Below are 27,714 nucleotides of genomic sequence, written 5' to 3'. Positions count from 1 at the left end.
ATCCCACTCTCTAATTCACCTCCCATAACCCTCTATTTTTCTTTCATCCAGGAAACCTGTCTAATAGTCTCTTAAATCACCCTATCGTTTTGGCCCATACCACCCCCCCCCCCCCCAGCAGTGCATTCCAGGCACCCACCACTCTGTGTAAAAAAAAAAAATACCTACCTCTGATATCCCCTGAACTTTCCTCGACACACCTTAAACGGGTGACCTCTAGTATTGGCCATTACAGCCCTGGGGAAAAGATGCTGGCTGTCCACTCTGTCTATGTGTTGTGATAGTCCACTTTAATGTAAAATGATTATTTTCAGTCTCGCTCCATTAATTAATGCAGATGTGAGCAAAGAGAGTTTTAGTTACATTTCTCCATTTAGTTACGTTTCTGCAAGAGCTCTTTGGATACCGATGTGGTACTGGCATTTGTGCACCTGAACAGCCATTGCATGTAAGTAGTGCATAGATCATATATTTAAATTTTTAAACAGGCCCTTCCGGCCCAATGAGTCCGCGCCGCCCATTTTAAACCCAAATTAACCTACCCGTACGTCTTTGGAATGTGGGAGGAAACTGGAGCACCCGGAGGAAACCCACGCAGACACGGGAGAACATACAAACTCCTTACAGACAGCGATGGGAATCGAACTCCGATCGCTGACGCTGTAATAGCGTCGCGCTAATCTCTACGCTACTGTGCCGCCCATCATGCTGCTAGTAAGTATGTAACACTGATTTGAAGCCAGTGCTTCCACTTTGGAGTGCAACAATGCATCTTGTCCTAACCCGGCATAGCTGAAAATGACAGAAAGAAGCTGCAAAAAGTGTTTTTACTTGTGTGGTCTCTTGCTGTCTCTCCAGAGTTTCATGGAGTTTTATTCTGATCCAGCTAAAGCTCTAGTCTCTGCCACATGTTAGTAGAAAACAGCATCCCAATCATATACTATGTGAGTTGAGGGAGCCATGTAGCGGCTCCTGTTTAGAGAACAATCTGCACACACCTAGCACTTGCTCATACACGAGAGCAATCTGCTGATGTGCACCATCTCTCCGTTCATGGAGAGCAGTGAGCTGCTCATGGGCAGCCATCTGCTTGCAAATGGCATCTGTCGATAAGAACACCTGATCTACTCGTGTGGCGTCTGGCAACTCAGTGAGGACATAAAGCTGCTCCCAGATAGTATGTTAATCTTCATTTGCTGCTTCAAGCAGTTTCTGTGTGGCAGAGATCAGATCCCTAGCTGGATCAGGTTGAAACTACATTGAAGCAAGATGGCTTGATGGGCTTCCACTGTGGCTGTCTCTTGAATCTGTAGGTGTTGTGTTGCAGAAATGTTGCAAGCCCTTAAAAGGGGTGCAAATTACCACTAAAGTGGAGATGGTGGCTTATTGGCCAATACAGTATCTTGCAAGAGTATGGGAATGGCTGGTTTCATGCATCTCTTGCACTTGGCTAGGCATGTCTGATAATACACTGAGTATCTCTTTTATACATCTGCATCATTCTTGTTCTGAATGCATCTCAAATGCATTTCTTGCCTTTGCCTACTCAGCACTATGGATGCATGGACCTTCTCCTTTGGTGAACCAAATTTTGCATGATGGGTGCCAGATTGCAGCCTGTCATGCCCACTGTATCTCACTGTGACTCATGATCCTCTGAAATAATCTGCTTATCCCTCAACGTTCATCTCTGAAGTGCTGCTGTGGGAAGTCAGACACAATGACGCACTGTGCTGTTCTTCAAACATTATCCTCTTTCCAGTGTCCCCATCTGCTGTTCCTGCATGATTTCCTTGTGTTTTAGGGAGGGAGTAACTGGGAGGGATTTACTGATATGCTGCCAAATTAGAAGAGAAGGTAATTGCTGCAACCAAAACATCTTATGATGGTACAGTACCACAGATGTAAATGAGGGTGAATATGATGGATCAAATCAAAGCAGATATAGAAATCATCATCTACCAGGTGAACTTACCTGGTAGGAGATATATAGCCTCTGCCTTTAAAATGGTTTGAGTGTCTGGTGTCATTATGCCATTTTCAGCCTGGTGAAACACTGAACTAAGGTCTCTTCTCCTGTGCAAGTGGCCTCTCTTCTAATCTCTGCTGTCTTTCTCAAGATGTCAGAGAAGGAAGATGTTGAGCAACGTTTTCAATATCCTGTCTTTGGAAGTTTGACCTTCTGTGTGTTTGGGGGTGGAGTTGGTGGAGGAATGAGTGGAATAGTAATTTGGGTGATTAAAAATGTATGAGAATCGTGTGTATCTGGATAAATACGTGAGGGAGCAAAGGGAGCAGTATGCTTAGCTTGAGTCCAGCTTCTTGGGGGGGAGGGGAGAAAGCGGTTGTTGTGGGGGAAGGGAAGGTGGTGTCTTTAATTCTTGATGCTCTTCTCTGATAGACACACTGCAAAAAGTTGACAGCTATGTTCAATTGAGCCCAAACCCATTTGGAGCCTCATTTTAATGCTTTTTTCTGGATGTAAATTACCCTAATAATTTATCAAACTCTTTTTAAAAAAAAACAGCTTCATGTTCTTTTTCGAGGGGGCTCAATTTTACACTAATTCTTAGTGCAGTAATGTTTCAGCACACCAAAAATAGGTGAAATCCAATCTGAGCATGTTTCTTATTTGGAGAACTATATGAATTTGTTAAGTGGTTTCTTGATATTTGTGGAACTCTTTCTGTATTATAAATTATAGACATAGAAAAATCAAAATCTTGTGTGTGTTACCTTGTAATTTGGGGAAGATAATGATTTAATTTCATAACACTGCAGACAGTTTTGGTTAGTGAAGAACTTTCAGAATAGCACTTGAGTTGGAGTGTAGGCTATTAATATGTACACGTGAAAGAAAAATCATTCTTACTGCACAGAACAAAAGAGATTTAGCTTCAGGCTGTTTGAACACAGGTGTACTAGTTCTTACACAGAAGCAGCTTCGGATTCCCCAGCTAGCAACAAGCAGAGAGTGTTGTCTGACGTGCTGTGCAGCTATTGCATGCCATCTGTTATTCATAATGCTTGGTTCATGATATGTGTCAATTAAATAATTCAATTGACAGCTGAATTCACCAAGAACATGTGTTCAACAAGTGACAATGTACATTAAAAGGCAAGCTTTCACATACTTGATTCATCTCCAAAAATATGATCATACTGGCCTATATTTACATAACTGATGATGAACATTCTTACCTGCTTTACAGGGGCAAAGAAATTCGAGAAGGTAAATAAAAGATGATCATTGATGGAAAAAGTTATGATTGGTAGCCAAAAGCTTGACCAAAAGGATCTATTTTCCAAAGTGTTCAGATGCAGGAAGAAATATATATAACTCAAGGATTGACAACAACAACCCCTGCATTATGTAATATCTTTAAGACAATAAAATGCTGTAATGCATCTAAAGCATTTCACAAGGACATTTTCAAAGACTGGGTTATATTGTGCGGGACCTCGTCCATATCCAGAGTTGCCAACCATGGTTCTTGCATTCCTGCATTCATCTGGTGTGGATATTAAGGTCTGATCTTATTGGCCTTTTGCACTCTTATAAGATTACAAGGTCCCGGTGCTAAATCAGACTTCAGGCAGCATAATGCAAAATCCCCTGCCCCTGATGGACTTTGGCAGAAAGCAATACTGGAGGCTCCATTTCAAAACTCTTTAGGGAATTCAGAGACATTAAAATAACTAAAAATGAAGTGGATTCAAAAGTAAAAATTATTTACTAAATTATAAAAAAAAATTAACTGAGTGTAGCAGAACGCAGCGCGTGGCAGGAAAGAAAACGCAGAAACACGGAAGCTGGACTGGAGCACACTTTACTGACTCAAACAAAGTGCGCATGCTCGCTAAAGTAACTGAGAGCCTCTCCGGCGGATGTGACGTGTGGTTCCCACTGGAAGGCCCGCCCTGTGGTTAGTCATGCTCCTGCGCATGCACCTGCGGCCGCCAATGGTGGTTCGAGTCTTACGGGTCCGGGCCACTACACCCCCCCCCCCCCCCCCCCCCCCCCACAGAATCGCCCATCGGGGGCATGGGATCCCCAGTCTGTGTGTCCGCCTTGGGTGGCCTGCCCCACCAGCGCGGTGAGGGCACCTTCACGGGCTGTCCGATGTCCAAATGCACCGGTTTGAGGCGGTCCACTGTGAAGGTCTCTTGGCAGCCCCCCACCTCCACAACACACGAAGATCCATTGTGCCGGATCACCTTGAAGGGTCCTTCATACGGCCTCTGCAGAGGGGACTTGTGCATGCCCCTGCGAATGAAAAGGTACTCTCAGTCCCTGAGATCCCTAGGAACAAAAGTTGGTGTAGTGCCATGTCTGGTGGTCAGAACCGGTGCCAGACTCCCCACCTTGTCCCGCAGCTTCGTCAGCACTTCCTCCGGTGTCCCTGCTGGACCTTGGGCCTCCGGCACGAACACGCCCGGGACCGTCAGGGGAGTGCCGTAAACTAGCTCCGCAGAGGAGGTACCCAGGTACTCCTTGGGGGCCGTGCGGATGCCCAGTAGAACCCAGGGAAGTTCATCTGTCCAGTTGGGCCCTCTGAGGCGCGCCATCAGGGCTGACTTGAGGTGCCTGTGGAAACGCTCGACCAAACCGTTGGCCTGTGGGTGGTACGCTGCGGTATGGTGTAACCAGGTGCCCAGGAGCTGTGCCAGTGCTGTCCACAACCCTGACGTGAACTGTGCCCCTCTGTCGGAGGTGATGTCTGCTGGAAGTCTGAACCTGGCGATCCAGTTCGCGATGAGCATCCTGGCGCAGGACTCCGTGGATGTGTCTGCTAGCGGCACAGCCTCCGGCCATCTGGTGAACCTGTTGACCATGGTGAAGATATACCTGGCACTCTGGGAGACGGGCCGGGGGCCGACAAATGTCCATGTGGATGTGCTGAAACCTGCTGAGCGTCGGTTGGAACTGTTGGGGGGGGCCTTCACGTGCCGCTGGACTTTGGCGGTCTGGCAGTGTACACAGGTCCTGGCCCAGTGTCCGACCTGCTTGCGCAGACCATGCCAGACGAATTTGTCTGAGACCAATTTGATGGATGCCCGGATGGACGGGTGGGCCAGGCCGTGTAGCATGTCGAATACCCACCGCCTCCATGCTGTTGGTACCACGGGCTGAGGTCTGCCAGTCGACGTGTCACACAGGAACCGAACCGCTGTAGGGCCGACGGGGACGTCCTCCAGCTGAGTCCCGAAACAGCGGTGCGATAGGCTGGGATCTCAGTGTCCGCTTGTTGTGCCTGCGCCAGCGCCATGTAGTCGACCCCTAGGGCCGAGGTGGTCACTGAGTGGGTGTGGGGACGAGACAGCGTGTCGGCGACCCCATTGTTCTTCCCCGCGATGTGGCAGATGTCGGTGGTAAACTCTGAGATAAACAAGAGGTGCCTCTGCTGCCAAGCCAACCATGGGTCTGATACCTTTGCGAGGGCAAAGGTGAGGGGGTTGTGGTCCGTATATCCCATCCTTCGAGGTAATACCGGAAGTGTCGGATGGCTAGGTAGAGTGCTAGCAACTCCCTGTCGAAAGCGCTGTGCTTCACCTCCGGCGGTCGCAGGTGTCGGCTGAAAAAGGCAAGCGGTCGCCACTGGCCCTCGACGACCTGCTCCAGGTCTCCGCCGACCGCCATGTCGGAAGCGTCGACTGTGAGCGCTGTGTGTACATCGACTCTCGGGTGTACTAGGAGGGCTGCCTTCGCCAACGCCTCTTTGGTCTGTTCGAAGGCTTCCGTGGACTCTGCATCCCATTCCACCTCCTTGGCCTTGCCAGCCATCAGACCGAACAGGGGTTTCATGATGCGTGCCGCCGCCGGCACAAACCGGTGGTAGAAATTCACCATCCCCACGAACTCTTGCAGGCCCTTGACCATGCTGGGTTTGGGAAGCTGGCGGATGGCCTGAACTTTGTCTGGCAGAGGGGCGGCTCTGTGCTGGTTGACCCGGTGGCCCAAGAAGTCGATTTCCGTCAGCCCGAACTGGCACTTCGCCAGGTTGATTGCCAATCCGTGGTTGCTCAGGTGCTGGCAGAGCTGGCACAAATGTGCCATGTGCTCCTTGCGTGACTTGCTGGCCACCAGGATGTTATCTAGGTAGATGAAAACGAAATACAGGCCTCGCCCAACTGAGTCCATTAGCCTCTGGAAAGTCTAAGCGGCATTCTTGAGGCCGAAGGGCATCCTTAGGAATTCAAACAGCCCAAAAGGGGTGATGAGGGCTGTCTTGGGCACATTGTCGGGGTGCACGGGGATCTGATGATAACCTCGGACCAGGTCTATTTTTGAAAAGATGGTCGCCCCATGGAGGTTGGCCGTGAAGTCCTGGATGTGGGGCACTGGATATCTGTCGGCGGTTGTGGCGTCGTTAAGTCTCCTGTAGTCCCCGCAGGGCCTCCAACTTCCTGCGGACTTGGGCACTATGTGCAGTGGCGATGCCCAAGGACTGTACGAGCGGCGGATGATCCCCATCTCCTCCATTTTCCGGAACTCCTCCTTGGCGAGGTGATGCTTGTTGGGTGGCAGCCTACAGGCCTGGGCGTGCAGCGGTGGTCCTTGTGTGGGAATGTGGTGCTGTATGCCATGCTTAGGGCCAGTAGTGGAGAACTGTGGGGTGACGATGGAGGGGAACTCCGCCAGTACCCTGGCGAACTCGTCACCCGAGAGCATGACGGAATCCAGGTGAAGGGCCGGGAACTGGGCTTCCTTAAGCTGGAAGGTTTGAAAAGTCTCGGCATAGACCAAATGCCGGCCTTTCAGGTCGGCCAGAAGGCAGTTGGCCCGTAGGGAATCTGCCCCTACTAATGGCCGCGACACCACTGCTACCGTGAAGGTCCAGGTAAAACAACTGGGGCTGAAACGCAGTGGGATGGTACGCGAGCCATGCGTCTGGATGGTGGTGCCGTTTGCGGCGGTGAGCTTGGGGCCTGGGGCCACGGTACGGGTGTCCATGTCTGGGGGGGAAGGACGCTGATCTCAGCCCCGGTGTCCACCAGGAAACGTCGCCCAGAGTGTCGGTCCTAGGGGAACAGGAGGCTGTCGTGATGGCCAGCCGTCGAAGCCACTAGCGATGGCCGGCCCCGGCGTTTCCCGGGAGAGCACACGGTGGACGGCAGCGGCACGTGTTTGACCCCCACCTCTGATGGTAAAAACACCATTGGTCTGAACCCTCGTCTTTGTCCTCCGTGGGTCTTGGCCTTTAGGCTGCGCGGTCGTGGTTAGGCAGATGGAAGCTGCTCCCCGCTGCTTACTCTGCCACAAAATGTCCGCCCTAGCCGCAAGGCTGCGCGGGTTGCTGAAATCTTCACCCGCGAGGAGGAGGCGAATGTCCTCTGGCAGTTGCTCGAGGAACAGCTGCTTGAAAAGGAGGCAGGGTTTATGGCCATCCATGAGCGCCAGCATGTCGTCCATCAGCTCGGATGGCTTGCGGTCGCCCAGGCTGTCCATGTGCAGGAGCCGCGCGGCTCATTCGCGGCGGGAGAGTCCGAAAGAGTGGAGGAAGAGTGCCTTGATTTTAATGTACCTGTCCTCCGTAGGTGGATGGTGCAGGAAGTCGATGATCCGCGCTGCCATATCCTGGTCGAGTGCGCTGACCACGTAGTAGTACCGTGTGGCGTTGGCTGTAATGCCTCTGATGCTGAACTGGGCCTCAGCCTGCTCAAACCAAACATGGGTCTGAGCAGCCCAGGAAGTCAGGACCTTGAGTGAGACTGCGTTGTGCGAGTCGTTGGGATTCATGTCGTGGGTTCCCAAATGTAGCCGAACGCAGCACGTGGCAGGAAAGAAAATGCAGAAACATGGAGGCTGGACTGGAGCACGCTTTACTGACTCAAACAAAGCGCGCGTGCTCGCTAAAGTAACCAAGAGCCTCTCCAGCGGACGTGACGTGATGTGCGGTCCCCGCCCCGCAGTTAGTCCACTTTGTGCTCCCACGCATGCGCCCGCGGCCGCCGATGGCGGTTCGAGTCTTGCAGGTCTGGGCCACTACGTGAGATACATAATGGCCCTGGAAATAATTCATTGTTCAACTAAAATACCTTCAAAGAATAATGCACCATAACGTACACAGGTTCTATTTTATATTGTAGTTTCTAATCAAGCACCCTTTATTGATGGCAAACAACATTTAATCAACAGCTGTAGATGATAAATCAATGTTTCAAAGATTGTACCACACAGTATAAGTAGTTCTTAAAGTCATAATACTCAATATATAGTATGCTTTCCCTTTGACTCTTCATTTAGAGATCTGGAATCTCCATTCAGTTCAATGGTGCTTTATATGCTATTGTAGGTTTGATCTGGCATATATCTGAGTGGTATTCCCCAGTTTAACTCATGGGAATTCCCAGCAAGACTTGGCTCCTGCACTGGATTCCATATGAAATCCAGTAGTGGAACCCAATGACAGATGTGGCACAATCTGTCACACAATAAACCTTGTGAGCTTGTAGTGCATTCACAGAAGTCTCAGATTTGTTGAAGGTTAAAAGCCAGAATTGTGTAATTCTGATTAATTGCAGCCAGTGAGATTATCCCCAATAACTGACACTGAGCTAAATGGTCCTTCATCAATACTACACTTGAATCAGAGAACTTCGTACTCAAATACAATGGGAGTACCTTTGTTAGAAAGGCTGTAACAATTCAAGGATGCAGCTCACCACCATTTCTCAAGAGCAATTATGTGAGGACAATAAATGCTGGCCTTGAAAGCAATGTGCAGGGTCCAACAAATGAATACAGTAAAAAAAAGACATTAGAACAGATGAGAGGAAGTATTTAAGAAGTGCTTTAAATGAAGAATTAAGAGATGTTTAGGAAGGGAATTGCAAAGCTCAAGTTTCTGTCCATACATTCAAACTATGTCTATCCTGTTGTGGAGTCCAAATGCCTCATGGCAGCATGCCTCCTACCTATGTTAGTGTCATTGACAAATTTGGATAACATATAGTTTGTTTCCTCCATACTATTAATATAATAGTAGATAACCAAGGATCCAGAATTAATCCTTGGGGCACTCCACTATTTACATCTCTGGTTACAGTAAGTGGGAACCTGTCTAACAGTATTCTGAATTCATGGGATATATGGAAGACGTTCTATCCAGTAATGTTTCCATCTCTACTGGAAAAGTGGTGAACATGTTGCCATTTTTAAACATTTAATAGACCTATGTACAGTCAACTGACTTAATTGTTTTGAAAGGATCTAATTAATACTTAATATATACTCTTGTACCATTCCTGTTTTGCATATTGTTTACTTGACTCCTTTGTGACATTCTCTCTTACAAATTTGATTTGGTATAGATATATTTTGTGAGTTGGTGTGTTGGGTGATTTCGGGGAAAAAAGCTCATATCCTGAATTCTGCAATGCCTGCCTTGTTAAGAGGGCTCGGTTAAGTTTTAGCAGGGCAGCAGAATGCTGGAAAACCTATTTGTGGTAGAAATGCCCCCAAACCGCAGTGTTGGTTCTTGCTGGCACATGAATCCTCATCCTCTGGTTGGGGGCCATGTTGAAGGGTACCGGTGCAATATTGGAATTGGTTTATTATTGTCACTTGTAGTGAGGGACAGTGAAAAACTTGTCTTGCATACCTTTCATACAGATCAATTCATTACACAGTGCATTGAGGTAGCACAAGGTAAAACAATACAGAATGCATGTAGCTTAATTAATGGGCCTGCAGTCCATTGATTGTTTCTTATCCTTCTATTCAATCTCAATAACAATTGTGTGCAGTGGTGACCTGCTTGAACCTGGACATCAATAACAATTTATGCAACATATTCAAGTTTATGTCTCCATTGTGTTTGCAGCCTAGAAACAATTAAAACATAAACTGAATTTAAGTTCCTTCTGAAATGCTTTAAAGTGATATAAAATTGAAGGGACAAAAGAAAGTCTTTGACTTACCCATCATCCAGTATTTGAATTAAAACAATGCTGGAACTGTGAGATGCAAAACACTACAGTTACTAGAAATCTGAAATAAATATGAAGTAATTCAGATTTCCAGCAACTGTTATGTTTGGTATCTCAGAGTTCCAGCCATCTTTTCATTTCTTTCTCCTCCTGTCCATACTCATTTCCCCTCCCCTCACCCGCTTCCCTCCTTTCCTCCTCCCCCAGCCCCCTCCCTCCATCCCCTCCCCTCCCTCCCTCCACCCCATCCCCTCCCCTCCCTCCCTCCACCCCCACTCCCTCCACCCACCCCTACTCCCTCTCTCCCCACTCCCTTCGTCCCTCCCCCACTCCCTCCCTCCCTCCATGCCCATGCCCTCCCTCCCTCCCTCCACCCCCACTTCCTCCCTCCCCACTCCTCCCCATTCCCTCCCTTCACCCCCACTCCCCCTCCCTTCCTCCACCCTCTACCCCCCACTCCCTCCACCCCATCCCTCCCCCCGTCTAATTTCAAACGTGTTTAATTTTCTTCTTGTTCTGAAGAAAAGCCTTTGATATTAGTCCTGTTTCTTTTTCCACTCTTTTGTTTTGTTTTTGCTTCAAATTTTTAGTAGCTGCAGATTTTTGGTTGGTGCTTGAATTCCAAGACATGAACCAGCTGCAGCGAGCTCCATGCTGGGACCACTAAGCCATAGGTTTGCCTCAGTTGGTCATATGGAAAGATAATGAGTACTCGGATTCAATTCACTAAACTATCTTGGACTTCTTACTTTTATGTGCAATTTAATTGTCACTTAAAATATTGGAATTATTTTTCTTCTGTAAAGCTAATGTATTTCCCAAAGAATTAATGCAGATAAATAAAATGTTATTTTGTTTTTGCATTTCATCTATCAAGAGAGAAGACCATTCATCATAGTTGATAAAAATATACAACTTGTCTTATCCTTGACAAATGTCCTGTACTTTGATTTAAAATGTAATTGGTAATAAAAACTGGTAATTGGTTTATTATTGTCACATGTACTGAGGTACAGTGAAAAACTGTTTTGCATGCTATCCATACAGATCATTTTATCACATCAGTACATCTAGGTAGTACAAGGAAAAAGCAATAACAGAATGCAGAATATGCTGTTACAGTTATAGAGAAAGTGCAGTGCAGGTAGACAATAAGGTGCAAAGCATTGACGAGGTAGATTGTGAGTCAAGAGTCCATCTTATCATAAAAGAGGTCCATTCAATAATCTTATAACATCAGGATAGAAGCTGTCCTTGAGCCTGGTGGTACGTGCTTTCAGGCTTTTGTACCTTCTGCCCGATGGGAGGGGTGGGAAGAGTGAATGTCCAGGGTGGGAAGGGCTTTGATTGTGTTGGCTGCTTTTCCAAGGCAGTAAGAAGTGTAGACAGAGCGAATGGAGGGGAAGCTGGTTTTTGTGATGCGCTGAGCTGTGTCCACAACTCTCTGCAGTTTCTTGTGGTCTTGGGCAGAGCCGTTGCCATACCAATTTGTGATGCATCTGGATAGGATGCTTTCTATGGTGCATCTATAAAAATTTGTGAGGGTAAATGGGGACATGCTAAGTTTCCTTAGCCTTCTGAGGAAGTAGTGGTGCTGATGTGCTTTCTTGGCCATAATATTAGTATTGGTATTTGTTTATTATTGTCACTTGTACCAAGGTACAGTGAAAAACTTGTCTTGCATACTGATTGTACAGGTCAATTCATTACACAGTGCAGTTACATTGAGTCAGTACAGAGTGCATTGATGTAGTACAGTTAAAAACAATAACAGTACAGAGTAAAGTGTCACAGCTACAGAGAAAGTGCAGTGCAATAAGGTGCAAGGTCACTACAAGGTAGATCGTAAAGTCATAGTCCATCTCATTGTATAAGGGAACCGTTCAATAGTCTTATCACAGTGGGGTAGAAGCTGTCCTTAAGTCTGGTGGTATATACCCTCAGGCTCCTGTATCTTCTATCCGGTGGAAGAGGAGAGAAGAGAGAATGTCCCGGGTGGGTGGGATCTTTGATTATGCTGGCTGCTTCACCAAGACAATGAGAGGTAAAGATAGAGTCCAAGGAGGGGAGGCTGGTGTCCATGATGCGCCGGGCTGTGTCCATAACTCTCTGCAGTTTCTTGCGGTCCTGGGCAGAGCAGTTGCCATACCAAGCCATGATACATCCTGATAGGATGCTTTCTATGGTGCATCGGTAAAAGTTGGTGAGAGTCAAAGGGGACAAACCAAATTTCTTTAGCCTCCTGAGGAAGTAGAGGCACTGGTGAACTTTCTTGGCCGTGGCATCTACGTGATTTGACCAGGACAGGCTGTTGGTGATGTTTGCTCCCAGGAACTTGAAGCTCTCAACCCTCTTGACCTTAGCACCATTGATGTAGATAGGTGCATATACACCGCCCCCTTTCCTAAAGTCAATGACCAGCTCTTTTGTTTTGTTGACATTGAGGGAAAGGTTGTTGTCATGACACCATTCCACTAAGCTCTCTATCTCCTTCTTGTACTCTGCCTCATTGCTGTTTGAGATACGGCCTACAACGGTGGTATCACCTGAAAACTTGTAGATGGAGTTAGAGCAGAATCTGGCCACACAGTCATGAGTGAAAAGGGAGTAGAGTAGAGGGCTGAGGACGCAGCCTTGTGGGGCACCAGTGTTGAGAATAATCGTGTCGGAGGTATTGCTGCCTATCCTCACTGTTTGCGTTCTGTTGGTTAGAAAATCAAGGATCCAGTTACAGAGGGAGCTGTTAAGTCCTAGGTCTCGGAGTTTGGTGACAAGCTTGCTTGGGATTATTGTATTGGAGGCAGAGCTGTAGTCAATAAATAAAAGTCTAACGTGGGTGCCTTTACTGTCCAGATGCTCCAGAGCTGAGTGTAGGGCCAGGGAGATGGCATCCGCTGTAGACCTGTTCTGGCGATAGGCGAATTGCAGTGGGTCGAGGTTGTCTGGGAGGCTGGAGTTGATGCGTGCCATGACCAACCTCTCAAAGCACTTCATGATGGTGGATGTCAGAGCCACTGGTCGGTTGTCATTGAAGCATGTTACCTTGCTTTTCTTCGGTACTGGGATGATAGTGGTCTTCTTAAAACAGGTGGGAATTTGAGATTGAAGCAGGTAGAGGTTGAATATGTCCACAAGTACTTCTGCCAGCTGATCAGCACAAGATCTGAGCACATGGCCAGGGACACCATCTGGGCCAGTTGTGTTCTAATATCGAAAGCAGCCTGTTTATTAAAAATGATTCCTAGTTGAAAATAGAAAATTACTTCAAAATTCATCTTAATTTTTCAAACTAAAATTAATTGTGAATGAATTTTAAATTTTGCAAGGGTAAGTTAAATATTTGAATTTATGTAAATTGGTAAATGTATCAGATATTGCATATTAATTAGGGAACCTGAAATTGTGGCTTATATTTATTTATTCTTGAGCAAAAAAAATCTAGAAATAATGCAATGGACGTGCACTAGATATCTAACTTGGTTTTGTATTATCTGGGAAAATGCAGTAGGATACCTTTCTTGCTTATTCAACTATTATCTGCCTTCATGGTCACTTTTAATTAATGCTTTCTCCAACATGTGGTATTCATTATTTGCTGTTTTTATTAGGAGCTGCACCAAAATAGTAATTACTGCCACGTAGCCCAGTGCAATTTGCAGCCAAAATATTGTAATATTATCCCACACAGGATGAATTGAATGATTAATTGAATGGATGTAGCCATGAATTGAAAATGACATGAAGTTGAGCTTTGATTTGTATTTTGTTTTATTGCTCATAGGTAGCATGCAATGCCACTACCAATTTAAGCAGGAAACACAATCATTAAGCTGTACTGAGAACATAGTAAAATAATTGACAGACAATGAATGTGGGAGATTACACTTTGTGTTGCCATGATAGCAATAAATCACTTTTCCACATCTAGTCCTCAAGGCAATTACAAAACTTGATTATTTGCCTGAATAATTACGTTTTTGGGTAAGAAGTTTATTATGACAGCATTTAATTATAAAATATTGCTGTAGTTGTTTTTGGGGATTACGTTCTGACACTAACTTTTTGAGTTGATGGATATATTTTAATAAGACCATTGGTAATAATGGCTGACTGGAGACCTAAGTGGATCTCTCTTCCTATTTGTCACTTCAGTAAAGTCACTTCCTGCTTAACTGCTTATTAGATTTTGCTTCTGCATTCATTACTACAATAGGGTTGAGAGGCTGCAGGAGATACATATTCTTGTTATTTCTGCAGTCTTAAAACTGGGTAGTTTCTAAGCAACACATCTAAATAAATGTAATGGCCCTGGTGTTGCTTGAGTCACAATCCAAGTGTTTGTTACAGGATTGCACTTGGCAAAGTTGACTTCTTAGCAAGAGCATGTTGAGAAATTTATTAGCTATTTTAGGAAGACTGCAGGTAAATTGGTAAATTAATTGGTAAATTGGTTTGTGGTTGTCATATTGTCTTGTATACTGGCCAGACAGATCATTTCATTACAGTAGTGCATTAAGGTAGTTCAAGGTAAAAACATTAACAGAATGAAGAATAAAGTGTTATAGCTATAGAGAAAGTGCAGTGCAGGGAGACAATAAGGTGCAAGGTCATCATAAGGTAGATTGTGAGGTCAAGAGTCCATTTTATCATACTAGGGGACCGTTTAATAGTCTTCTGATAGAATCAGGTTTGTCATCACTGACATATGTCATGAAATTTGTTGTTTTGTGGAAGCAGTACAGTGCAAGATAAAGACATAAAGGTTACTCTAAGTTACAAAAATAAATAGTGCAAAAGAGGAATAGCAAGGTAGTGTTCATGGACCATTCAGAAATCTGATGGCGGAGAGGAAGAAGTTGTTCCTAAAACACTGAGTGTGGGTCTTCAGGCTCCTGTACCTCCTCCCCAATAGTAGAATGAAGAGGGCATGTCCCAGGTGGTAAGGGTCCTTAATGATGGATGCTGCCTTCTTGAGGCATCACCTCTTGAAGATATCCTCAATGGCAGGGAGGGTTGTGTCCGTGATAGAGCTGGCTAAGTCTATGACACTCTGCAGCCTCTTTCGATCCTGCGCATTGGAGCCTCCATATCAAGCGGTAAGGCAACCAGTCAGAATGCTCTCCACAGTACATCTGTGGAAATTTGCAAGAGGCTTTAGTGACATACCAAATCTCCTCAAACTCCTAATGAAGTAGAGCTGCTGGCATGCCTTCTTTGTGATTGCATCAATGTGTTGGGCCCAAGATAGATCCTCTGAGATGCTGACACCCAGGAACTTGAAGCTGCTCACCCTTTCACACAGTCATGAGTGTAGAGAGAGTAGACCATCCTTGAGGTGTGCCTACGTTAATTGTCAGCGAGGAGGAAACGTTACTACCAATCCGCACTGACTGCGGTCTCCCAATAAGGATGTTGAGGATCCAGTTGCAGAGGCAGGTAGAGGGGCCCAGGTTTTGAAGCTTGTTGATTGGCACTGAGGGGATGATGGTATTGAACGCTGAGCTGTAATCGATAAACAGCAGCCTGATGTATGTTTTGCTGTTTCGGTGCTCCAAAGCCAAGTGGAGAGCCAGTGAGATTGCGTCTGCTGTAGACCTGTTGTGGCAGGAGACAAATTGCAGTGTGTCCAGGTTCTTGCTCAGGCAAGAGTTAGTTCTAGCCATGACCAACCTCTCAAAGCACTTCATCACGGTAGATGTGAATGCTAACGGGCGATAGTCATTGAGGCAGCGCACCCTGCTCTTCTTGGGCACCGATATGATTGATGCCCTTTTGAAGCAGATGGGAGCTTCTGACTGCAGCAGTGAGAGGTTGAAGATGTCCTTGAACATTCCAGACAGTTGGTTGGTACAGGTTTTAAGTACCCGGCCAGGTACACTATTGGAGCCCGATGTCTTGCCAGGGTTCACCCTCTTGAAGGATGTTCTGACGTCAGCCTCCGAGACAGAGATCACAGGGTCACCAGATGCTGTGGGGATATTTGAAGATCATGACCTAAGATATAGCACAAAATTCAAAGTCTACTGGGCAGCACTAATTCCTGCCCTCCGATGTGTTTCTGAGACCTGGACTACTTACAGCCAGCATCTAAAGGCACTAGTATAAGCACCACTGGTGCTGTACTGACCAGGCACAACTGGATTGTTACTGTTTTCCTTGGTCTTCGTTGTTAATTGGTTTGATAGACCGAGGCAAATTCCAAGAAATTTGGGGAAATTAGCTTTGTGTTTCTGATCTTTCAGTTGATATTGGTGATGTTGGTGGATGAATGCTTAATATATTTATATAATTGTCCTTATTTTTTAATGTAGATGTTGACTGAATTATTACAAATAGGTCAGTACATCTACTAGTGCAGCATAAATGAACATCTTTTAAATGAATTTAGTATTTGTCCAGTAATGTCATTCATAATATTTTTTGAGTTTCTATTTTAAGCTTCAGGAAATATGTAACTTTTTCTGGTGAGTGTGTAGTAGAATGTGGAAGATGGTTAATTTAAATTTGTATGTCCTTCCTATTCTGGATTAGAACCTGGCTGTTATTCAATTCCATTTTCAGCTCTAGCTCTGTCGACAATTACATTGATCAAAAGCACAGAAATGCAAGTTAACTATCATTGCAGCTGGACCATCCCCCATAATGGGAGCAATTTTAATGTGTGTAAAGTTAGGTTTATTTAATGGTTGGTACTTTGTACATGCATAATGTTGAACCTTGAGTCAACTAAGCATGTGTACTCCATATAGCGGGTATCTGCATCTGAAATTGTCAGACTCTAGTGTTGTGATATATAATTTGCCCTGTAGATTGTGTGTCAGATTCATAGTAATACAACAATTCCAGAGAGAATTGTTACCCAGAACAGAAGTTAAAGCAATTATTTCAGTCCCTTCTTTCCCACTTTGCCATTATCATGGTGGTTTAATGAACTCAACCATCTTTGTACTGAAATTAGAATCAGCCATGTTTAAGTGAATCAAAATCTGAATTTGTCTGAGCAACAGGGGTGGTGCAGGGGAAAAGGAGGTGATCCTGCATCTTCATTATTTCAAATTTTAGAAACATTCTGAAATTCTTAGTCTCCTGCAGAGTTTTAGTAAATGCTTCCAGATGACATTGGATACATCAGTTACATTTCATATATCAGGTACGCTAAGCAAATGGCCTCACTCTTCTGCTGATGGCTTAAAACACTGCTCCATAATACCAGAATATAATAAAATGTGTTGACTTAGATTTATAATATTTTAACTTCCAGGACATTATCTGCAAAAAGGGACAGTCTTTAATTTTAATGATACATGAGCTTTTTATTGTCCAGTCAGGCACAGACACTGCATTGGCTTTGATGGGATTTAAGGACTCTGATAACACTTCTGTCAATTTCCATGTATATTTCCACTTAGTTCCTCAGGAAGAGTTTTGGTAAGCAGAGAACAGAAATCACCTTTGAATGAGGGTGACTCACAACTGGAAGTGGTTAGCCAGATTTCTGGAGTGATGCAAAATAACCCAAAGTTTTTTATCTGGATTATTTTACCCCAGTTATTTTATTTACAGAGATATTTTACTCTGGAATAAATTGGGTTTTAATTGTACACTTGAATTTCCAAACAAGGATTTTATTCTACTTTTAGTACTGAATGTAATTTTCTATATCATCTGATGTCTCCTATATCAGAATCAGACTTATTATCACTGACATAAATGACGTGAAATTTGTTCTGTTGCAGCAAGTATGGTGCAAAGGCATGAAATTACCATAATCTAGAAAATAAATAAATGAATGAATGAATGAATGAATGACAAGGTAGTGTTGATGGACCATTCTGAAATCTGCTGGTAGAGGTGATGAAACTGTTTCCGAACTGTTGAATGTGAGTCTTCAGGCTCCTGTACCACCCCTGTGATGGTAGTAACAAGAAGAGGTCATGTCCCGGATGGTGATGGCCCTTAGTTATGGATGCTGCCTTCTTGAGGCACCGCCTCTTGAAGATGTTATCAATGGTGGGGAGGGTTGTGCCTATGATGGAGCTGGCTGAATCTATGACCCTCTGCAGCCTCTTGCGATCTTGTGCATTGGATCCTCCATACCAATGTGATGCAACCAGTCAGAATGCTCTCCATCATACATATATAGAAATTTGTAAGTGTCTTTGGTGACATACCAAATCTCCTCAAACTCCTAATGAAGTAGAGCTGCTGGCGTGCCTTCTTCGTGATTGCATCAATGTGTTGAGCCCAGGATAGGTCCTCTGAGATGTTGACGCCCAAGAACTTGAAGCTGCTCACTCTTTCCAACACCAACCCCTCAATGAGGACTCGTGAGTGTTCTCCCGACTTCCACTTCCTGAAGTCCACAATCAATTCCTTGGTCTTGCTGACGTTGAGTGCGAGGTTGTTGTTGCGACAGCACTCAACCAGCCGATCTATCTCACTCCCATACACTTCCTCATCGCTATCTGAGATTCTGATAACTTTACAATTGCCTCTTTTCTTGAAAGGGCATTTAAAGGTGATAGTAATCCAAGAGACAGGAGGTTGAATCCCATCATAGGAACTAAGGAATTTAAATTAATATAATTCAATGAATATGTCATATTTTATTGACCTATCAATCATGGTAACCCATCTGGTTGACTGGTATCCATCAGGGAAGTAAAACTGCCATCTTTACTCTATGTGGCTTTATTGTGATTCCACACCCACCTAATTGTCATTTCCATTTAGACACAAATGGCGACAGACAATAAATGTTGGTCGCCAGTGACATCCATAGCCTGTAAATGATTAAATAAACAAAAAAGCTTGTCATGTTCCTGGAATTTGATAGGAATGGAGTAGGAAGAAATGGATTGAATACAGGCAAATGGTATGAGCATAGATGGACATCTCGTTCGACATGTACAATTCTATGATTCCATAGGTAATGATATAAATATTTCTGAATCTTAAAATTGTTAGGAATCCTTCCAGCAGCCTTGCATCATGAAATTACAGAGGAGTACGAAGAAGCAGAGACTTTTTGTGGATGGAGCTGAAATGACCTGTCTTCGGGTTATGGTTGTTCCTAGTTTTATTTTCTGAAACAGTTATCCAAACTCTAATTAAGGTTATTAATTGATGCCTGGATTCGATCAAAGTAATCCTTGCACATCTTTCCTTTCACTGCCCTATTTCAAATGCCTGTTAATATTTACCAACACTGGGGGATTTCAGCAACAGTGTATTCAGTCTGTAGATTTCTTTGTTCATTGGTTGGTGAATTTTCTCAATCCTACACAATCTGGTGAACCAAGTCTCCCACTATTGCTGCCAACATTCTGTTGGGTGAATAACAAGGACTTCCAGGAGAAGGAAAAGCACAAAACAAGATTGTCTAATTAAAACCTTGGGAGAAACTTCATCTGCTGAAGCTGAGGTTTTCCAGGAAAGCTAACACTAACACTTGCTACTATAAACCAAACGCTTGAGTATATCCTCAGTAATTAGGATTGCATTGCCTAAAGGTATCAAGGTCAGTGTTCAGATCTCTAGCTCCTGTTTCAGATGTGAAACATTAGGCCAAAAGTTATTTTTATTGCTGAAGTCTCTGGTTAAAAGTGTTTACAACATGGTAATTTTTTTCTAAAAATGGAAAGTAATTGGTGTATAACTCATACCAATTTCTACCCATTACTTTTTACCTAGAGTGAGAAATATATATAATCATTTGAAAATGCTTTCTTATCGAGTCAAAGTCACACACACAAAACCAGGCCCTTTGGCCCAGTGAGCCCGTGTCAGTCATTAGACACCCAATTGCACTAATTCCAAACTAATCCCATTTAATTCTCCCCACATACCCATTAACTCCCTCCAGATATTAACACTCACCTGCACATACAGGCAATTTACCCAACATGTCTTTGGGATGTGAGAGGAAACCAGAGCACCCAGAGAAAATCCACATGGTCACAGGGAGAATATTCAAACTCCACATCAACAGCATCGGAGGTCAGGATTAAACCTGGGTCACTATAACTGTGAGGTATCTTTGTGCAGCTGTATGCAGTTATGGGGGAGCTGGGTTACAGAGGGCTAAGTAGCTTGCTCTCTTCCTTGATTTGTATTACCTTCCATCTCTGTAGACTTTATCATTGTGTCCAGTTTGTGCGTTGGTCTACAAGGTCTTAGAGGAGATGCAAAAAAACCTGAATCCACCATCTATTTTTTATTGTTCTTAAGACAATAAGATATAGGAGCAGAATTAGGCCATTCAGCCCAGTGAGTCTGCTCCACCATTCAATCAAGGCTGATTTTTTTTTCAACCCCATTCTCCCGCCTTCTCCCTTTAACCTTTAACCCCCTTACTAATCAAGAACCTATCAGTCTCTGCCCTAAAAATACACCTTATTTATTAATACATTTTATTTATTCATAAACTAAAATCAATGTTTCTAGAAAGATTATGTTACTGAGGTGGATCCCAGAGGTTATTATGAAATTGATCAATTTTTAATCACCTCCTATATTTTAAATTCATTGCTCTGACATGAATGGGTTTGATGGTCTTCTTGCATGCTTCTGTTCATATAGTCTTAGAGACAAGAAAGTCTTACCCATAATAGCCCCAATTATGACCTCCTTCTCACACTCACCACTATCACTCCAGTAAAAGGGAGGATGCTACAATCAATGGCTCGTGCAATAATCATAAATAGTTGTGCTTCTTGTTTTAACCCTTCAATTAATAATTGCTAGTGAACAAGTGCTGTTTCTAATTCACTTTGTCACGTGTCAAATTTAATAACTTGTGAGCACAATGGAGACATGAGATTGCAGATGTTGGAACCTGGAAGGAAAAACTAAACTGCTGGAAGAACTCAGCTGGTCAAGCAGCATTTGTGGTGGCAGAGGGAACATTCTCGATTTGGGTCGAGAGCCTGCACCAATCCTGATCCCTTTGCCTTAATTAATCTTGAGATTTTAGGGTATTACAAATTAAATTATTTCTTAAATCATTATATTTATTTAAGGCTTGACAAATTTCCTGCTTGAAGAGTTCTACTGGTCCATTTTATTTTCAATAAAGCAACTGTCGTAAAGAAGTAGGTAGAAGCAAAATTGTATTGCTTAAAACAGATAAAGGTTGCTTAAGAGCTCAGCAGTGCTGAATTAGAAAGCCCCTTTGATTCAAGTCGGTTCTTCCTAGGTTGCTGAAAGGTGAAAATTATCGTGGCTCTGACCACAATCTTCCACCTTGTCTTTAGATGTGGGAGTGGTGCTAGACTGGGGAGTTGGATAAACTATAGGGAAGACATTCTGACCAATATTAGAAAAGCTTCAAAGACAATAATCCAGGTCAAAATTAATTGCAGCTTGGACACTCTTAGGCTAATAAATCAAGGATTTGTTAAAAGCAGATTATGTTTGACTATGTTGTACTCTTTTAAGTAACAGAGGGCTGATGGAGGAAATAAATTGGATATCAGTCATACAGACTCATAAAAGGCTGACAGCAACTGAGATTATTCTAGCAAATGTTACAGACAGGCAGATTCACGCATCCCACAATGCAACAAAAATCTTCTTTCTAAAATCTAATTGTTACATTGTCAAGAAATCTGCAAGACTTGCAGATGAAAAAATTTTGCAGGTTTCACACAATGACATATGTGCATGATGAGCTTGCTGAGTGAACCTCACAAAATTCAATTTCACAAACAATCTGGGCTAAAAATATTGAGAAAAGTCTGCAATATTTATCCCATGTTACACTCTTCTGAATAAAGAGCTGTCAGTCAAACATATTCAAAGATACTGTGGAACATCCAGTTTTGGCACTCACATGATCAGCAAATGATTAGATCCCATCCAAGCTTTAAGCATCTTAGAATGCTTGAAGAAATAAGATTCGATACATACAGGTCAATCCCTCTCCGAGCTAATTTTCAAATTAAAAAGTGTAACTTTCTGCAGTTATTCTTCATAGGCATGCTGCCACAAAACAAAGGGATAGCTTTTTAGCTGCAGCCAAAGGAAACTAGCTTGTATATCATATTTCTTATACCTATTTGAATTTATAAATGTTACAACAAGATTGATATATGAATGTGCTAGGTATTTATCAGGTATTTTTGGTTCCCACTATTTGTATATCGTTCAATTAGACTTGTGGCACGGTGATGCAGCAGTTAGTGCTGCTACTTCACAGCTCCAGTGACCTGGGTTCCATCCTCACCTTGGCAGCTATCTGTGTGAAGTTTGCACGTTCTCCCTATGATCACATGGGTTTTCTCCTGGTGGTCTGGTTCCTCCACACTGCAAAGACTTGTTGGTAGGCTAGTTATCCTTTATAAATTGCCCTTAATGTAGGTAGATGGCAGGAGAACCTGGAGTGAGGAGGAATTGATGGACGTGTGTGTGAGAGTATAGGCTATGAGGGAATAATTGAGGGAATGGGATTGACGGGATTACTCTGAGAGCTGGCATGGCTGAATGTTCTCTTTCTATGTCATTCTGAGATTTCCATTGGGAAGCCCAAATGAAGAATGTTGGAGCTCACAATTGCAATCTTCTGTTGTTGTTGCCTGGATTCACTTTTGTAATGATTATACATGACTTCATCTTTTACCTTAGCTCTAACAAATTAAATGCTCATTATGTTTAAATTTAAAGCATCTGACCAGTTTTCACTGATCAGGATATTCTCTGTAAATGTCACTTCAGAAAGAAAGCACTAGAATATTTGAAGTCCAGAGGAGAAGTGGGAGGATGGTGCCAGAGGATACAGATATTATTTGGTTTTGAAGCAGTGTTTGAACATCAGATGAAGTAAGGTTGTATTCTATTTACTGTTCATCCATCTACCAGCTGGAAGTTGGAACATTTGTACTCAAGTCAGTGAGAGGCAATGGATGTGAGTGTATAAAGAATATATATGTAGAGCTGGAGTGTTCTGTACTTAGGCTGCCAGGACCTGTTGCTCGCATTATCTTTTTCTGGATGGAGACCACACACACTAATGCATGTCCGGCGAGGTTGGATGGGCATTGAGTTGAATTCTGAGAGGTTTACTCAGCAAACTTGTTACTCACATATGTCTCTGAATCTGCAGCTCCATGGAATGTTTTCATTCACAGGTCTTGCAGATTTCTGGCATTCATCTGATAGTCAGATACATTTAAATACTAAGCAAGTTGATGTAAATAATTTTTTAAAAGTTAGTAATTGTTTTTAATGTGCTAAAGAAAAAAATGCTAAGTAATTATCTGCAGTTCATTCCACAGAGTCAGTGAATGGAGTTCCTGTTCATATGTCAGCCGACTCGGGCGTAAAGCTGAAGGGCTGGATGTAAAGTGCTGCTGTGTCTGGGCTCAGTGGTGGGACATGAGCAGCTGATAGCTGATGGTTCCCTTTGGAACTATCAGCTGGCAGAAGCATGATTCAGCCCCTAAACTTTTGCAGGGCAGTTTTAACCTTGCCTGAACTGTTGCAATTGGTTTGCAACTGATGGTTGCTCTGTTGTACAGGCCATGGTTCCATTTTACCAGCTTACTTTCCAATTCCAAATTAACTGATGTATTCCAGCAATTTATTCTTGATGTGTTTTAATGTAACTTTATAAACATAAATAGCTGATGGGAGACACAAATGACTGCAGATGCTGGAATCTGGAGCAAAATAAAACAGCTGGAACAACTCTGCAGGTCAAGCAGCATCTGTGCCAGCAAAGGGATGGTTGACATTTCAGGTCAATAACTACTAATAGCTAATGAATACTAATAGTGATATGAATAGCTAATATTCTACTTGATCTGTCACTACTAATATTCAACTTGACCTATATTACTCTGTCCTACTGCATTGTAACTAGTTAAAATGTATACAGTGCTGAAAAATAACTTGTCCAAAATTCAGTGGAAGAAAATATATTTTTCATTTAAGCACAGTGATACAGTTAATAGAATAAGAAAAAAAAATTGTGCTCTTACTGTGAAGGTCAGAGATTTATGGAATGAATACAATTCTGCTCAGGCACCAGCAAAGAATTTGTGACACCTATAACTTTCTGGGGTGTTTTACATGAGCATTATCAATGAAATTGATAGAATCCCAGATGACACATTCAGCCAGAGTGTTGTTTTAAGGAGTATCTTGAAAAAGGAAGGAAAGGTAGAAAGATTAAGGGAAGAATTCCAGAGTTTAGGCATGATGGCTGAAGGCATAGCCTTGAATGGAACAGGGATGAACAAAGGGAGGGGTTTTAAAGGAGGAAGTGATTGCAGAAATAGGTAGGAACAAAGCCAAGGAGGGGTTTGAAAATCCTGTTATAATTTGCATGTATGTGTTTTTAATTTGAAGTTGCTGCTTACTCTCCTTCAACATGATGGGGCTGGTGTTGCCCCTCCCCTTCCTGCAATTATGATGGACCATGATTGAATTACTGTAAGTTCTGAAAGTCTGATGCAGAGATTTAAAGGCAACAGTCTGGAATTCTTCATCCTATGGTGATGTACCTTTACTTGAGGTTGAGATATTATGATACCCTTAAAATGACAGTTGACACTACAAACCTTCCTTTTTTCTTAATGCTACAAGTTGAACCCTCCATGTTCATGACCATTTCAGCGTCAACTTGTCTGCAATCCAGTAAGATATAATTTCTGGTAGCTGACCAGGTTACCCTGCCCCAACTGCAACCTCTGAATCAGTGCTCCATTTGCCAACGTCATCTGGTGACTGACCAGTCCACTCTTCATTCACAGCAGTGACCTGGTGGCTGAGGGCTCTTAATTTTAAAGTAAGACACTGCTAGCCATTATTAATTAAAATTTCAGCTTCCCCTTTGACCTTTCACAATGTTTCACATCTCTTCCCACCTACCTATCCCACGAAGACAAACAATTTGTGGAATCAATGCAGCGCTGCTCATGCACTGGAATTAACCAATGTACTCCAGGTGGTAAAACACGTTTTTGATCTTTACAATGGGATTACATTTAGAATGGAGCTTCATTTCAAGTTGTATAGCACTTAAAGTGGAATTACATGTTTATAACAGGGTTATATTTTAGGCGGGGAAGTATAAATTACAAAACTCCCCACATCTGTGTTAATTTAGTTATAATGGGCTAACTGCATTTTTAACATGAAATGTCATATGCAAACAAACTAATCATTAGATTCAGTGTGATTTTGATTGTTGTTGCACTTTTTTGTTTGAACAATTGAAGTACTCTTTTGATGGTTTTTAATTCAACAACTTCTGAACATTCCAGAGTCTCTGGGCACAAAACAAGATCCTTTGGTGCTTTAGTTTTTACTATCTTTTGAATTTTACAGTCTTGTGAATAATCAAAGTGCACACCTCTCTCTCTCTCTCTCTCTCTCTCTCTCTCTCTCTCTCTCTCTCTCTCTCTCTCTCTCGCTCTCTCTCTCTCTCTCTCTCGCTCTCTCTCCCCCTCTCTCTCTCTCTCTCCCCCTCTCTCTCTCTCTCCCCCTCTCTCTCTCTCTCCCCCTCTCCCCCCCCCTTTTCTCATGGCTTGCATGTTTAAAGAGCAATTGAGAATATGAGAAAATATGAGCATATGAGAAAATGAAATTTTGGTCAATCTCTGGATATACGTGCCATGAGCTGCCTTCGCTGTACACCCACCTGGGCCCATAAAATGCTGGTACAGATTGCCACATTTAATGAAGATGCGGCTACAAAACATGCCTTTAGAGCTGCAATAAAAGTTTAAAAACCTACAATGGTCCTGAACTTTGCAATGACTGTGATATTTAGTGCAGGCATTATTTCCATTGATTTTAATGTATTTCAAGACTGATGAGAACTCCAGCAATGCCAGATGTCTTGGCCATGATCAGATGCTTATTAATGCTGTATGGTCTTGGAATTTAGATTTTTTGGAAGATGCTGAAAAGAAATGGTTGTGTACTGAGTGTTGCTCTAGATTAATGAAATGTGACTGTTTACTTTGTTTCAGAGCCAGCGCTTACCTATGTCAAACAGCTGGAGACTAGAGTGAAGCAGCTTGAGGAAGAAAACCGAATGTTACCCCAGGTGAGTCATTTCGTTGTTCATTCCAGCTGAAAAGTGACATGATTTTAGCACTTCTTAGCAACTGGAGATAGTATGTGAAAATGGTAGTATTTTTAACTGCTGCTTAATTTAGGAACATTCATCAAAACTCAAAATTCAGTGGTTCAGAATAAACTTAATGCTTAATACCAGCTTGGAAAAGGTTTTTGGTTTAACCATATTGTTCAAACATCTAGAGGAAACTGCTTCATGATCATTTCATTAACTACTTTAGATAATCAGCCATAATGAATTCCAGAAATCTATTTGTGCAGGTTGCTGAAACCCTCAGGCTGAGCAGGGAGTGTGCAAGATATCACTCTGAGGTTATCTGTGCTCCGCCAGTGATGCGTAATGCCACTGTAGAACCAGAGCAATTAAAGGAAATATGTTTCCACAGTTTGTAGCATTCTGCAGCCATCAAAGTACAATTGAAATTTACTGTTGTGATGTAGGAAATTGAGCAATTTTCACACGGCATTAAGGTAACACCACATAATATGTTTTGATGATAATGGTGGAGAGAAAAATGTTCAGGTTACTTTGCTTTGTAATTGTTAATGAATACTGGAAATGCAAATCAAATTATCAGAAGATATAAGGACAGTAAGCAAAAGGATTAATATGCCTCAGAAAATCTGCCAAGATCAGACCAGCTGTTATCATCACTATATTACATCGAGAGAGCAATTCTGCTTGTCACAAAAGGATTGGTCTCACTCTGTCATGATTTTAGCTAGATTATTTAACACTCTCTGAGCTCCACATATGCCCATACAGAAGTATTGACTGCTTTGTTACTGCCAAACTGAAATTGTTTCATTACAACTTTTAACAAAGGAATTCACAAGTTAACCTTGTGGCACAATTATCCCAGAATTCTATTTTGCCAGGTAGGTAACACCCCTGAATCTATTGGAATGTTCAAATACAAAATTTTAATTGCAACAATGATGAAACCTGCTGCAAAAATATCTGAAACAAAAAAATCAAAATTAAACTGGCTTCCAGTTAATAGCAAGCAGTGAAGCATTCAAAACCTCATATTTAAAGCTCACATTCATTTCCACTTCCAACAATCTGTCTTTGCTGTAAACATTAACTTGTTGTGATTCCAGATCATGGACGTGCAGATTTTCAGTTCATCAGCATTGATCATCAAACATGTTTTGTATAAGAGTCACTTAGGCCATGAAAAAACTACCCTAATGATCAGTTGGTAGAGATCTAACCAAAACAATCTCTTCTCAATTCTTATTAGCTTTTACACTGCAGCAACACTGGCAATGTCAAATTTAAAACCTGAATCGTTCAAAATTGAGCTCCTCCAGGTTTATTAGTGAACACCAGAATTATATTTCAATTGTAATTTTTATGTATATCAGAGGGGAGTTTAGTGTTGGGTGAAAGGAAGGTAAGTTTATTGAAACAATATTTCCAGTGAGAGAGAACCTGTAACTCAGAATAAATTCATAATTATTTAGAGACTGATGAAAGATCAGCAGAATTAAAGCTACTAGGCAAATTTCCATCTTCACCACATTGCCATTAATCTGGTGGAATGAATGTACCTGTTGTATTTCCATCTTTTGCAATGCTTCATCAGTACAGCTAGAAACTATGGCAACAGGTCAGGGGCTTTCATATTTTAGCTTGTCCCTACAGCATCTTGTATTTTCAGACAGTATCCGTTGGCCTTTGAAGTCTGA

At 42.9% G+C, this 27,714-nt stretch overlaps 1 protein-coding gene across 1 annotated transcript in view; it reads left to right on the top strand.

Moving 5' to 3' along the window:
• ccdc85a (coiled-coil domain containing 85A) overlaps nt 1-27,714 on the top strand; it is a 203,733-nt gene that overhangs the window by 157,885 nt on the left and 18,134 nt on the right. The window contains exon 2 of the mRNA XM_052011243.1: nt 25,911-25,987. Coding sequence (XP_051867203.1) covers nt 25,911-25,987 — 77 coding nt within the window. The remainder of the gene's footprint in view (nt 1-25,910; nt 25,988-27,714) is intronic.

The sequence above is a fragment of the Pristis pectinata genome, chromosome 3 (genome assembly GCF_009764475.1).
Source record: "Pristis pectinata isolate sPriPec2 chromosome 3, sPriPec2.1.pri, whole genome shotgun sequence".
Lineage (NCBI taxonomy): Eukaryota > Metazoa > Chordata > Chondrichthyes > Rhinopristiformes > Pristidae > Pristis > Pristis pectinata.
The sequence above is the reverse complement of the archived record's forward strand: the minus strand, read 5'-3'. Positions and strand labels throughout refer to the sequence as shown.